The 13,843-nt window shown below is 50.0% G+C and overlaps 1 protein-coding gene across 8 annotated transcripts in view; it reads left to right on the plus strand.

Moving 5' to 3' along the window:
• PTPRF (protein tyrosine phosphatase receptor type F) overlaps positions 1 to 13,843 on the plus strand; it is a 342,455-nt gene that overhangs the window by 285,283 nt on the left and 43,329 nt on the right. For 5 of the 8 annotated variants that reach the window (XM_042873558.1, XM_042873562.1, XM_042873560.1 and 2 more), the window contains exons 12-14: positions 3,296 to 3,601; positions 6,231 to 6,424; positions 12,279 to 12,305. In XM_042873558.1, the coding sequence (XP_042729492.1) occupies positions 3,296 to 3,601; positions 6,231 to 6,424; positions 12,279 to 12,305 (527 nt within the window). The remainder of the gene's footprint in view (positions 1 to 3,295; positions 3,602 to 6,230; positions 6,425 to 12,278; positions 12,306 to 13,843) is intronic. The other 3 variants (XM_042873561.1, XM_042873563.1, XM_042873565.1) reach the window with 1 other exon arrangement.

Below are 13,843 nucleotides of genomic sequence, written 5' to 3' on the forward strand. Positions count from 1 at the left end.
AGCAGTAGCTAACTGCTTCTTCATCTGTTCTGTAATGGAGACAGGATGGAAAAGATTTAGCCAAAACCCACAGGAATAACTTGATTTAACCAATGAAACCCTCCCTACGTTGATGACCCTAAGAGTTGTTCAGTTTATCCAGTGAGTGGATCGTGGCTTACAGGCTCCTACATGAGAAGATTTCTAATGGCACTCTTTGTTCTTACAAGAAAACTGCTTGGCAGTTACTGACGAACTGCTCAGTGAGACTCACAGACCACTGGCTGAGCAGTCCAAGGGCAGAGTGGATTTTTACATACTGAGGATCTCAAAGTCAAACAGGTTTTTCAAAAGGCTTTGCTTCAGCTCAGCAGAAGTTGTGTGCATGGCACATGACTACTGGGCAGGAATTCTTTGGTCTGCACTTAACAACATCTTGTGTTACATGGTTGGATTGGTCCCCCATGGACTTCAAGCATATTAATCTAGAAAGACTGTTGCTCCCAGCCACGAACTGGCTCCCTTCCTGCACTCTTCCATCTGACTGCCCTGAGAAAAGCTGTTAGATCTCAGAGGATGACATGTTCAGGTGGGACACAAACCGCAGGAGCAGCCAAAGAGCCTGTCTTCAGGGTCTATTCCTGGCCCTGACAAGCCAGTCACGGGTAAGGCAGGCAGGAGGCACATCATTGCTAATGAGTCACTAATGGGCTGCAGAAAGGTGTCTGTATTGTTGCTGCTGGGCTTTTCTCATGGCATTCCTGCATAGGAACAGCAGGCAAGCTTGTTGTGGAAGACCAGAGGGATGCAGAGCCCCTCTGCACCCTTCCAGCAGCACAGCTCAGACCTCAGACCCCAAGCAGACAGCTCCTGGGCTGTCTTTCCTGCTAAGCTGCTTGCTTAGCTGCTGGGCCCCTGCAAAAAGTACAAGCAGTGCTTCTCTAAGGGATTGAGGAACATGGAGGGGGGAGTTTTCCAGGAGCCTGCAGTGCCTCAGGCAAATAGGGTGATGTGGGAGAGGAACGTCAGCTCTGTGCCCATCAGGCTTCACCATTAAAGTGCTGTTCCCACTTGAAATATGAAGGTGGATCTTGAGGCTGCCTGTTCCCTAGTGTGAGGAGTAGGTGGGCTGGGTGGGCACATGGAGCTGCTGTGGGCCAGAGGGGGAGGCTGGTTGGAGCAGCTGGGATAAAGCAGCTGTTTGTATGGTGCGTGTGTGGGTGTGTGCTGGCTGCCCAGTCTGCTCTTTGCTGATCCTGGGTTGGACACTTTCACTCCCTGTGCCGTTTAAGTTGATCCTGCTTGTGTTACCAAGTTTTATTTTGCTTTCTTTAAGTGTTAATCTGAGTTTGTGCCTTGTACATCATGTGTGTGACTCTTACCCAGTCAACAGCCAACATTTGACCTGCCCACGCTGCCAGCCAAAGCTGTCTTTGGAAAAGGAGTTCACTGTTGCATCCTGAAGCATGCTGTAGAGGCTCAAAGCCAGAGCAAGCCTGCAGCAAAAGGCTTTGCCTCTGTGCAAACAGTGGCATAAGCTTGCTTAGCTCCTTGTTTCTCAACTGCCCCTCTGAAGGATGCCAGCAGGATCTGTGTCTTTCCCCGAATTCACTCTTGCTGTTGCTTCAGGACTGTGTCTTCCTACTTTCTTGCTACTTCTCTGCTCAATTAACTAAAAGTGTGTGAGGATTCGTGTTCTACTTCAACTCCCTTCTAGTATACCACATGGCAGGGCCATTCCCGCTCTACCTCCCTCATGGAGGCAGTTGCTTGCTTCCGCACACTGCTGTAGTTTCTCTTCCCCCAGAGCTGGTCCCAGCTCTGCCCAGGCACCAGGAATGCATCCCGCTCCCTGAGCACAGAAGTGGACACTGAGGGTTACGTGCAGCCTGCAGCTGCCTCAGCAAGCAGATGTCACCAGTGACACTGAGATGTCCTGCTGTCCCCAGCCTTCCCAGATCTTCATTTGCTTCCATCCTATGCCCGGCACGGTCTAGGTGCAATCACTGGATGTTCCAGTTATCTGAGGTCCCTTGCTGTGTGAGGTGACACAGGTTGTGTTCACCCATGAGGAGGCAAGCTGTCCCTGTGCCCCCAAGAGTCAAGCTCTGGTGCACAGGTGGCTTAAAGGACTTACGCATGGGGAGCCTCTCTTTCTGCATATATAGATTTCTGGGTGCAGTGAGGAACTGGAAGCAGCCTGTCATCCACTATGGCAAAGTAGAGGTGCCTTGTACTCCCTCATTGCTTGGCCAGACAGCTTTGCAGCCTTACAGTGTTTGCACACTTTTTGGTGGTGGTGTCATGCCCTCTGCTTATGGCTCATTTCCCAGCAAGCACCCAGGGATGCACCCATCTCTCTCATCACTTCCCCAGCCAGAGGGGCTCCCTGCATTCTCCAAGCTTCTACCCTTGTGAGAAAAATCCAAGCACAGAACTACTGTCAGTTATTATCTCCTTTTCTAGTCCCTCTCTTGCTTCCAACAGTGCTGTGTGGAGAGGACTGAGGTGCACCCATCACCCAGTTCCCATTCCTTCCACTGAGATCAGTTAGCACTGCTCAGGCTCAGAAGTTATCTCAAAGAGCAGATGGCTTTTCGCTTCTGAGGAGACAGGACCTGCCTACCTTCCCCTACACAGCTGCACAGGCCAGCAAGCTGCTGCAGCAGGTGACCAACATGGCAGGCATGGAGCACGCAGGCCCAGGTACAACACCCATTCAAAGCAGCCCAGCCATGCTATCCTTTGTTTCTACATGGTGCCTGGCTCTCATCTGGGCAAGGTGCTGCTCGCCACTGACAGCTGAACACGACCAGCCAGCCTCAGTCACCTGCCTTCCCTGCCCTCTGTTGTTTCCTTCACTTGTCTAGAGCAGGCTTTCATGCAGTCTGGTGTGTGAGCTTCTCCTTCTGCCATTCTTGCCTTCTGTAGCTTCCTACCTCTTCTGGTTTCCATCTGCTTCGGATCTTCACTGAAAACATCTTCATTCTCCTTACCAGTCTCTCTCTTCCTTTATTGTCACTTGTTGTGCTTGGTAAAGTCAGCATCCAGAACAGCATGGGGAGGAGGTGCTTTCTGGTGCAGAAGAGCTCTTCTGTCTCCATGCTGCTCATCAGGTTTTCAAATCCAAATTGCCCCTGGTGCCATCTCTGATGATCTGAGAGAAGGGCAGGTGGTAGTCCAGGAACCTACTGGCGGCATTTCCACGTGTATGTCCAGTGCTCAGTTGGCTGGGTAACAGTTCCCTGTGCATTTTGGTTTGTCCTTCCACTCATTTCCCTTCATCTCCCCACTTCCTTCATTTATTTATCCCCAGCCCCTTCTGCCCCACCCCAAGAAGTCGAGTGTGTAAGCACCAGCTCCACTACCATCCGGGTAAGTTGGGTGCCACCGCCTGCCCAGAGCCGCAATGGGGTCATCACCCAGTACTCCATTGCATACCAGGCAGTGGAAGGAGATGACAGCACCAAGCATGTGGTGGATGGCATTGGACGGGAGCACTCCAGCTGGGAGATCAAGGACCTGGAGAAATGGACCGAGTACAAGGTGTGGGTAAGGGCTCACACCGATGTGGGGCCAGGACCGGAGAGCATCCCCGTGCACGTGCGCACTGATGAGGATGGTAGGTGTTACCTGACAGCTCCTTCAGCTACCACCTTGGGGTAACCAGTGCTCCCCTAGATGACTGGCTCACAAAGAGGGGAAAGGCAGAGGGGGATATGCTTCCTCAAACAGGGCTGATGGCTGCTGGGAGCTCCAGACAGCAGCTCCAGGCATTACAGCGCTTTGTGTGTTTGGCTTCCTAGAGGGTATGGTGGTGGCTTCCTTTTTCTGTAGCGTGGGTTCTCCCAGCCAAAGGCTGCTCTTGCATTGTGAAATCAGTGAGACTCAAAGTTTGCTTGTTGACCTGAAATCCAGCACATAAAAAGGGGGAAATGAAATCCATTTGAAACTTGTAGATATCTCAGGAAAGCTGCTTCCCACCCTGGCTTCCAGGCAAGCCACAGCTTATATAAATCTGCTCTTCCACTCAAGAGCCAGAATATTGCATGTACAGAACACTTTACTGGATACGACAGCTTTAAAGAGAAATTGCTTTGTATTAGCAAGGCTGTCAGTTATGTCATCATGACTTAAGCCATTTCCTTTGAAAGTGCCAGAGCTCAGGATGACAGCAGGAACTTCCATGGCTTCATGCTGACCCCAGAAGCTGCAGATTTAATGGGAGGAGAAAGAGATGCAGCATCCGGGCAAAGAAAGGGTGATCTCTCCCTTGCCCAGTCAGTGTAGCAAATTGGAACCACGCACACTACAGTTTCCCTAAATGGGCTACCACTGTCCCCCGCGTCTCTGTGGCTCTGGAGGTGGTGTCTGGGAATGCTCGCTGACTGCATTCCTGGGCCGGCAAACACATCTGTGTGTCTCCTGCTGCCTGTATTGTTTGCTTCAGTTCTCCTTCTGCAGACTTGTAGCCCAGGGGAAGCTGCTACCCCAGAAATGTCGCAGCAAGCTTCCTCGGTTCATTTTCGGACACCATGGTTGGACGTTGCGGCTCAGCTGTCAGGAGTGATTTCATATTCCTCCGACATGCTGATGCTCAGTAGATAGCCATGGATGGATGAGAAATGCTGAAAACGAATTGAACTTTCCCTCTTGGATGTGGGATGCAGCATGTACCTCCCAGAACAGGGTAACTTCCCCTCTCACAGTCAGTGTTCCTCGAAACACTGCGCTGCTCACGGTCACTTCTTTTCGTGCCCCACAACGTCTCTGCGCTGTGTCCTGCCAAGGCCAACTGCCTTCTGCCAGCAGAGCTTGGCACACAGCTTCTCTGTGGTTCTCAGGGAGGATCATGCTGTTTGCTTGGGCTCCCAGCTGTGTGTGGGGGCAGACGCCTTGCTAGGACAGGAAAGCCCCATGGCTTGTTCCCGGTCACTGCACTGAGTCAGATTACAGCGTGGGCTGCTCCAGCCAGAAGGTTGTTACCCTTCATGCACAGCCCACTCCGTTCCCATACCTTGAGCTGGCCCCATCACACTAAAATACCCCATTCATCCTTTCTGTATTTTATTTAATTATGTACAATTAAGAAGGACATCTGGGGAAAGTAATGAATTGCCCTGCGGCTTAAAAACTGTGCTTACCTGCTGGGTAGCTGTTTCTTCCCCATCTAGTTGATCGAAATAGCAATGTTCATTATGTCTGCTTGTCAGCTATCCATCCCTAATTATCTGATACTGATTATTCCTTACTGTGCAGAGAATTGGGGCATAGGGGGGTTCCAAACCCCTGTATTTTCCTAGGCAGTGGAGGGTGGAAGGAGCTGGGCCCAGGTCCCTCTGTGGGTGTGCTCTGCAGGGAGCACACACCTCTTCCCCTTGCTGCTTCAGGTGGAAGGAGCTTTCCAGCAGCAACCAAGAGGCTAATTTTTTAGCATTGACATTTTTGTCACAGTCAATGCAAGAGCAAAAAGTAATAAGGAGGTAATTTTTCCAAATGGTAAATATGGTATAAATACATTTTTAAACGGGCCTCACCTTGCAAGAAAATTGATATTTTCTGGGCAGTGTAATTTTTCATTTTATTATCAAAAAGAATTCAGCTAGCCGTGCATGAAATACAGTCCCTAGAGCTGTCACAGTCCCCACAGGCCCCTTTATCTGGCTGAGTTCAGTGAGCGCTGTCTGTGAGCTCTGGGTTATTGTTTTAGGATGGTGCTTTTCTCCCTCATTAACCTCTTGCTGTCACAGGGGAGGAGCACGCGTGCTCAAGCTGGTGGCAGTGCTGGGACCCCACAGGGCAGCACCCTGCCGTGCAGCCTGGGATGCGGCGGGAGCACGCAGGGAGATCTGCGAGGAGCAGGCTCACAGTGACAGGCAGTGTGCAGGGAGAGCTTCAGAACCCCCACCTCTGCCACAGGGCACCCTGAGCTGTCATGTTCTTTTACATTCTGCTTTGCTTTTGCCCACTGCTGGAGACAAGAGAGGGACAGATGGGGCTGATCCAGTATTGCTGCTCCTATTGGGTGCTCCTGCATATCACAGCCCTGCTTTCTCCCACTGGGAGCAGCAGAAGTGTTGAGATGTTAGGTCGGGGTTGTGTCACATGGTAAATACAGCACGACCTCCTGGGCAAGGTGCAGGGGACTTGTGGAGGCACAGCCGTCCCTGCAGTGAGATGGAAGGAAGGTAGCAATGGTAGAAGAGCTGACATTGTGCACCCGCTAAGTGCCCGTCCCATGTGTGTTACAGTGCCCAGTGCCCCACCACGAAAGGTGGAGGTGGAGTCCGTGAATTCAACAGCCATCCGGGTGAGCTGGAAGCTGCCCATCTCCAACAAGCAGCACGGGCAGATCCGGGGCTACCAGGTGACCTACGTGAAGCTGGAAAACAACGAGCCCCGCGGGCAGCCCGTCATCAAGGATGTCATGCTGTCGGAAGCACAGGTACAATATGGGGACAGTGGGCTGGCGGGCATGACACCTTCCCTCTCTGCAGAGGGCTGGGCTGGCCGGGCCCAAGCATTGCTTGGCAAATATGGAGCATGGGACACACAGCCCTGCCCAAGCAGGGAGAACTTTCTATCCACGAGCTGTAACTGGTAAAAAGCTAATTGGAAAAGAATTGCTGTAGGAGAGATGTTGTATCGGGTGATGTTCCTCTCTTACCCCTTCTCCCACACATACCTCTCTCTGCCTGCTTTTCATCCTGTGCTCACTCCAGAGGATCTTCAGAGGATCTTAAACAAGCTTGAGGTCTGCTGCTTCCGTGCTGCTGACTGTATCCAGAGCAAAGCCTCTATCCAGGCAGAGCCACGGGAGCTGCCTGCCTGTGGGTGGCTGTGCACACTCAGAGGGCACAGCTGCTGCGCAGGGCAGCCCTCAGGGCTCAGGAGAGGCCTCCTGCTCAGCTCTTCCCTTCTGCTTGTGCAAGGCAGGGATTTTGTATACTTTGTATACTTCACCAAGCTGTAAGCCAAGGCTTTGTTCCCACCGGGTCCTCCAGATGTGGTTGTGGGCTCTGTACAGCCCAATAAGCTGCTCTGCCTCTTCCCAGTGGTCAGGGAAGTTGTCGGTGCCCTGCGATGAAGCACAGCTCTTCTTTGCAGAAAGGAGCCCTTCATCCTGGATGACCCGTGCTGTTCTCAACAAAGATAATCATATAAATGAAGTACAGGATCTGCTGCTGTTGGAAGCGACGAGTAATCGATTCTGAGCTGGCTTGCTTGAATGATGCCCAATATAAATACTGGAGAGTTGCAACGATTAATTGATCTGTCTGCTGAACGCAGCTGTGAATCATTTATACGTTTGTCAGTGGGGAGCATGGTGCACAGAGGCAGCTTTCCTCCCCATTCATATTCTGAAGGATAAAACTCAGTAATAATAAGAGGAAAACTTTAAAGAGAAGATGCTGTGAGGGTCTTCACGGTGTTATCTGGGACACATCTTTGTTTGTTTCAGATGTTGCTTTATTTTAATCATTAAAAAAGCTACTTGCTGCCCTTTTTTTTATTCCAGGAGGATATAAACTTCCATGTTGTTTGAACAATTGATGCTGTGTTGTTCAGCTGGAGTTGAGAGTTAATGGGTTAGTCTCGAGTGTAGGTGGGTAAAGCTGGCAGTATTGTTCTTGTTGGTGTTTTCAAATATTTTCTGCTTGCCCAGCCGGTTCTGCTTTCATTCTTTACACATACATTTCTGAGAGAGGAAGAAACCCCATGCCAACATTCAGGAATGAGAGTACCAGAGCTAGAAACTTTCCGAGGAGTGCTGGATTTTGCATAGCTTTGAATGCGTGCAGTTATCATCAAGGAGGCAAGCAGCTTAAAGTTTCCTGGCCTGTCAAACCAATTACCAGTCTTTGATATTTGGTGAATTTATGTGGGAAAGTCCTTGCTGGCTGCAGTATTTTTTCCCGGCGTATATCATGCTGTGTTCATCTGCTGAAATTCCTGAGCAGAAGATAGTTGCTCAGAAGTGACTGCTGTGAAGAAGTTCATGTCACCCTTGGGACAAACTAACGGTGATCCTGCAGGAAGGAGGTTTCACTGACTTGGCAGAAGAGATATCTCCCAGTAGAGAGAGAAGCCAGGCATAACCTGTGCTGTGCATCTGCTCCAGAAGCGGAAGAACCCTGCGAGAGCTGCAGTCTTTCAGTACAGCAGTGTGTATCTTTGCTAACAGCCAGATCAAACCTTAACAGGTAGCCTGGGAAGAGTTATTTTCAGTGGGGCGGAACAAAGATTCACTGGTACACTTGTCCTGGAAGGTCACAGGATGTAGATGGAGTCCTGTTGAGGACTCATAAACATTCATAAAATGTAAACTGATGCACAAAGAGAGAATTAAACCAATTCCAAATGTGGATGCAGGACAGAAATTCTTTGGACATGTAGGCAGAACTGCTCCTCCTGCCCAGACAGGCTGTCTGCTGATTTTGAGTAGGTATGTACCACGTAATCTGTTTCCTGCAGATGGTATGAAGACACTGGCATTAAAGCTGGCTCGTGACTTTTGCTGATTGAAGACGAGAAACACAGAGAGAGTAAACGAAGATGAAAGGAAGAAGAAAAGGAAAGGAGATGTTAGCTATGCAGATAATACAAATTCTCAGTTTTCAAAACCATTTGAGCGGAAAGGACTAAACCATCAGCAGTGAAATAGGGGCCCTGGTGCTGGGCAGATCACGTTATTTTGCAGCCTCCTGCCTAGGGAAAAAAATCTGTTGTTAGGAAGGCCCTGCAATGGAGCTGAGGCTTCTCCCTCCTCCCTTTGGCCGTACCTGTGTGACTGATTACCTCTTTCAGAATTCTCTGTGCCTTCTAGTCTGAACTCTGTATGCAATCATCCCGGCCCCATGACCACACTTGAAAGGAGTGAGGGCAGTCTGAGGTCTTGGCTGAACCCTGCCTTGCTCATACAAATTCTTGCTGGCTTGAGGGATTAGAGGATAGCAAGGCCGTGGGACACAGGAGTTGGATTCCACAAGGGAGGGTAGGGGACCATTATCTTTCCTTCGTCTTCAATCCCCTAGCAGCTCCAGCAAGTCCACACAAGCAGGTGGCTCAATCCCTTCCATGCCTTCCCAACTGCTGGACTCGTGCCTGCAGAGTGCAGCGTTGAGCAGTGGCAGGGCTGAATCTGGAGCTCCGAGCACACAGGAGGTATCAGGGGATGCAGACTGCATGCTGGCCTCACTGCTTGCAGCCTTCTGCAGGCCCAGACCTGGCCATAGAGCTTTACCAATGCTTCTGCTGCTAGGAGTTGGCTGGATACAGCTTCAGGTCATAATGTGTGGATAAGGGGCTCCTGACACTTCCTCCTCCTGCTCTGCAAAGAGCCATAGCAGGGGAGAGGTGTGCTGCCCGCATGAACAGTTGCAGGCCCACAGGGAGATTCAGTGGTGTTGGCAGGTGGCACCTCTCCATCCAGCAGGCAGCCCCAGTGCATGTCCCACCAGAGAGCAGCAAGAAGTAACGGTGAACGCTTCAAGCTGCTGGAATGAGACCAGAGGAGATGGACAGTGCCCAGCCCAGGTGCAGCGGAAGAATTTACAGCTGCCTTCTATTGCTGGGTGATAGTCTGGGATCCTTATCTAGATCTGCACTGAACAACTCCTGCCTGTGCTCACCTAGGTTAAGAGTCTGGTGTGTTGGTGAGATGTAGCGTGCTTCATGATGAAAGAAAAGCACGATCTGGGAGGCATTTCACTAAAAGAGAAGTTCTGGAGCTGTCAGGCCCCTTCACATCCAACAGTCTGAGCACCCTGAGCTCGCATCTGGAGTTTCACAGTTGCACCGCTGTCACTGAAGCAGAGAGCAGGATCTGCAGGAAAACCCCAATATCTGCTTCTGATAGTTTGGGATACTTAGGAGGGATTGAGTCTGTCTTTTGCAAGAGCCGTGGTCAGGGAAAATAGCTATTCCCTGCTGAGACACGACTATGCTGTGCAGTGCTGAAGTGTAAAATGAAACGTTAAGGCACTGCAGCTGCTATAAATACAGACTGTTACCTTTAGCACTTCCCTGAGCCATCCTGCCTCATGCACGCAGCACTGTCTGAGTTCTTTTTATGACAGCTCCTGGGCCTTTCAGATCAGTTTGTTTTGCTGACCAACCTTACACGCTTAAAAAGCAATCAAGCTAGGATAGGAAGGAAATGTTTTGATCCACGGGTGATATTTTCTTAATGAAATTGAATCTATACCAAGGTATTTATGCAGACCTGGATTTTCACTGTTACTCATCAACACAGATCTCAAGGCGTTTCTTTGCACTCTGATCTGATACAAGATTAAAGTCCACTGAAAACATAAGAGCAAACAGAGTCTGAACATTAAACATTTGGTCTAAAATCCTCCTGGATGATAAGCTCCCTGTTGTGGTGAGAGAGGCTGCAAGATGCAGTAGCCTTGCTGTTTGTTGCAGCAGGGTATCAGCTGCTGCTCCTGCAGCTGCACACAGACAGCCCTGGAGCAGCGTAGGGTGCTATCACCCCCAGGGCCCCCATCCATCAGGAGCACAGTGTTGGAGTGACTTCTGGGAGAAAGAGCTGCCAGCCTCACATCCTTCCTGCAGCAGGACTTGGTCAGGGCAGAGTGTGTGGCTGTTGGCGTGGTGGAAGGTAGGACATCAGCAGTGATGGCTTAGGATCAGGGGAGCACACAGCAGTGGAAATAGCACCAAGCTGCATGTGGAAAGAGGACCTTTAGGGACAGCAGTAGCTAGTCATGGTCTTGGTATGATAGGAGTTCTTTAGGGACAACTTGACCTCTTTGCTGAAATTAAATTCTAAGCTGCTTTAGGAGGATGGGTCTGCTGCAGTCTCATGGCATCAAATAAGTAAACTATAACAAAATTGTAAAGGAACCTTTCTCACATAGCTGCTGCTTTCTGTATTTAGAGAATACAACGGCAAATATTTGGAAGGTATGCCATGTATTTTACTGCTGATAGAGTTCTCTACCACTGCGATAAGCTCCAGCCTGTGAAAGCCACCTTAAATAGCCTGAGTACAAAAGGCAGCTTGTAGCTTTAATACCATTTAGGGCTTCTGCAGCACCAGCAGGTTCCCAGGCACTTCAGCAGCATTAGCTGGGCATCCTGGTGTCCTGGGGAAGGCAGGCTCTGAGTGCCATTTCACAGCTGGTGACTCGGGCTCAGCACAAGTCTCACCATGGCTCACGCTGTGAGTCAGAAGCAGTAATACCTATCTTCCACTTTCATCTCTGTGCTTGAACCCATCGACCCGCGCTTGCTCCAGGCACATTTAGTAACCTGAGGTGTAACGCTTCACCTTGGCTGAGAGAGCACTCTGTGATCTCTGCAAACCTTCTTTTGGTGCATCAACCACAGAGAACCGTGCTGCTGGTATGCCTGACAGTTATGATGCTGTATAACCCCAAATCCCGTCAGAAACCTGCATAGCCTCTCTCCAGAGCCATAATTGAGCTGCCATGGCTGCGATCCCTTGTGATCTTTTATTGCAAAATGTTTTCTGTAGAAGTGTTGCCTGCAGGGCTGCTCTTGCCAAGTGAGTGTTTGCTGCCTTGGTGTTGTGTAGTTTGGAATGAGGAGCTGTTTCCTTGGTACAGACACCACATCTACCCTTGCTCCAAGCCATTGCAGCATGTTGGGGAGGAACAGCCTAGTGTGGAGCTCTGAGTAGGATCTTGGCCTCACTGTGTTTCCAAGAGAAGGCACTCTGCAGTTTTCTGAGGTCCTCAGAGCACTTTCTTGCAATTGTTACAGAAAAGAAATCTGTAAATATGGTTTTGGTGCTTCCCTGCAGAAGTCCCTACTGGGCTCTGTGTATGAAGTCTTTAATTCTCAGCAAGAGATGATAGCTGCAGGATCACTAGAACAGAACCTGGAGATCAGGCCACAAAATAGTGTTGTGAATGCTGTCATTTGTGGGACATCACTGATTCCCATAGCCTCATCCCTTCTTGCTCCTCCTCGTGGAAGAGGTAGAAAAGTGTGAACAGAGCCAGAAAGGGAAAGGATGGCGAAGTTAGGAAGTGGTGACCTTTCTGTCCGCGTGGGAAGAAAGTCCTTTGCCCAGCTTTGTGTGAGTGAGCACAGACCTCCTGGTCAGGCTAGCAGCATGTAGAGAATGGCGTTGTCCCATTTCTTCCCTTGGCACAGCCTGTGGCAAGTGACCCTCTGTATGTAAGTGTTCCAGTCCCCCCACCCAGTCCTGCTAACCCCCGCTGTTGTCATTGTCATCCCCTTCCTACACGTTGCCCCTTAAAACTCTGTCTCCATTTTTCTCTCCTCCTTCCTTTCTCCCCCGTCAGTGGAGAGCTGAGGACTCCGTCGACCATGTAAGTACCACTTGTGTGTATTCCAGGTTGGAAAAGAGGGGTTTGGAAAATCGATTTGTGAATTTTGTAGACACAGTGCTGTCAAAACATCCTTTTCACTCCTTTAATGAGGCTGGAGAGTTACATTGTGAAACCTTCCACAAGCAGCAAATCCAGAGAAAATTGGCATTTAGATTGCTACTAAATGTAGAAAAGCAATTGACATTTCCTATAATCTGTATTTCCAGCTTGTTGTAGTGCAGTTTTAGGCAGGCTCAAGTGATTGACTCAGGAGGTGCATCCTACTTTCTGCAGTAGTTGGCCCACCGAGTTACACAGTCAAATTAGATATATAATCTTTAAACCACATTGATTGTAGTCATGAAAAATAACCTACACTCTCAACCATGACCTTTGGCTGAAACACACATAGTAATAAGAAAACAATCACATTTAAACAGTTAAATTCAATTTTTTCCATATAATTTTGAAATATCAAATTGGAGGAACAAACTCGAAAATGACCTTTTTAGAGTCAGCAATTCAATTACGTGCCCTACTGTGAGCTTCTCCGGCACAAAGCATTTCTCCTCCTGCTTTATATGGAGGAGTTGCACTCGGAGTGGCTTTGTCATGCCAGCACTGTGTTTACATTATGCAATCAGACTTTCTTTCATCCATCCCTCCTCTCTCTCCCCCCTCCTCCCCGGCTCGCTTGCTTTGCTCCCGGTGGCATGCTTTTGCGTGAGAATTTCTCTTTGCATGGATTTGGGAGGAGTGAATTCTCTTGGGATGTTCAGAGTCTGCAGGTTTTGTGTGAGTGCTTCCCTGCGGGTCCATTGGCACCGATCGGACTGCGCGTCCACTCACCCGCACGCACACACTGCTGCAGGGGCAGAGTTGGGATGGGACTCTGGTTCACACGGTGAATTTGGCGGGGTTCTTGTTGGTGCTCGTTGATTTTTCTCTGGGCTGGCTGGTTCTGCGATGGTAACAGGGCGATATTGATGAGTAAGCCTGGGCAGGTAACCTGAACCAGCAGCACCGACTGGAAATCAGCAGCTTTCATAGAGTGGGTGTTACTGGGAGGGAGTGATGAGAGACTGGCTGTGCTCCGAGAGGCACCGCAGGGATTATGGACAAAGATCAGAGCCTGGAGCAGCCCCTAAGAGTGCCTGAGCTGCCTCTCCTCAGCCAGTGGAGCTCAGCCCATCTCTGCTCTTATCATCTGCAAGGATAAATCACGAACCCTGAGCCTCTGCCTCTCACTCAAAAGCTTCCCAGCCCCTTCCAATGACTTGGCGAGTTACTAGTGCTGATGATCCCGATCTCCTTCATAGCACCCGTAGCTGAATGCTGTTCAGGAGTATCTGCCTTGGGTCACTGAGAGCTGCTCCGAGAGCTGTGCAGGCCTGGCCAGCGGGGCTTGGCACAAGTCACATTACCACTGGAGGCCAGGAGGGAGGAGTGATGCTCGTGCTTTGATCTCAAATAGAAGTGTGGAGCCGTGCCCTGCTCCTGCCCCAAAGGAAAACAGGGCATGCAGGGGTGCTAGCACA

The sequence above is a fragment of the Lagopus leucura genome, unplaced genomic scaffold (assembly GCF_019238085.1).
Source record: "Lagopus leucura isolate 7727_CA_CO unplaced genomic scaffold, USGS_WTPT01 Super-Scaffold_100009, whole genome shotgun sequence".
NCBI lineage: Eukaryota > Metazoa > Chordata > Aves > Galliformes > Phasianidae > Lagopus > Lagopus leucura.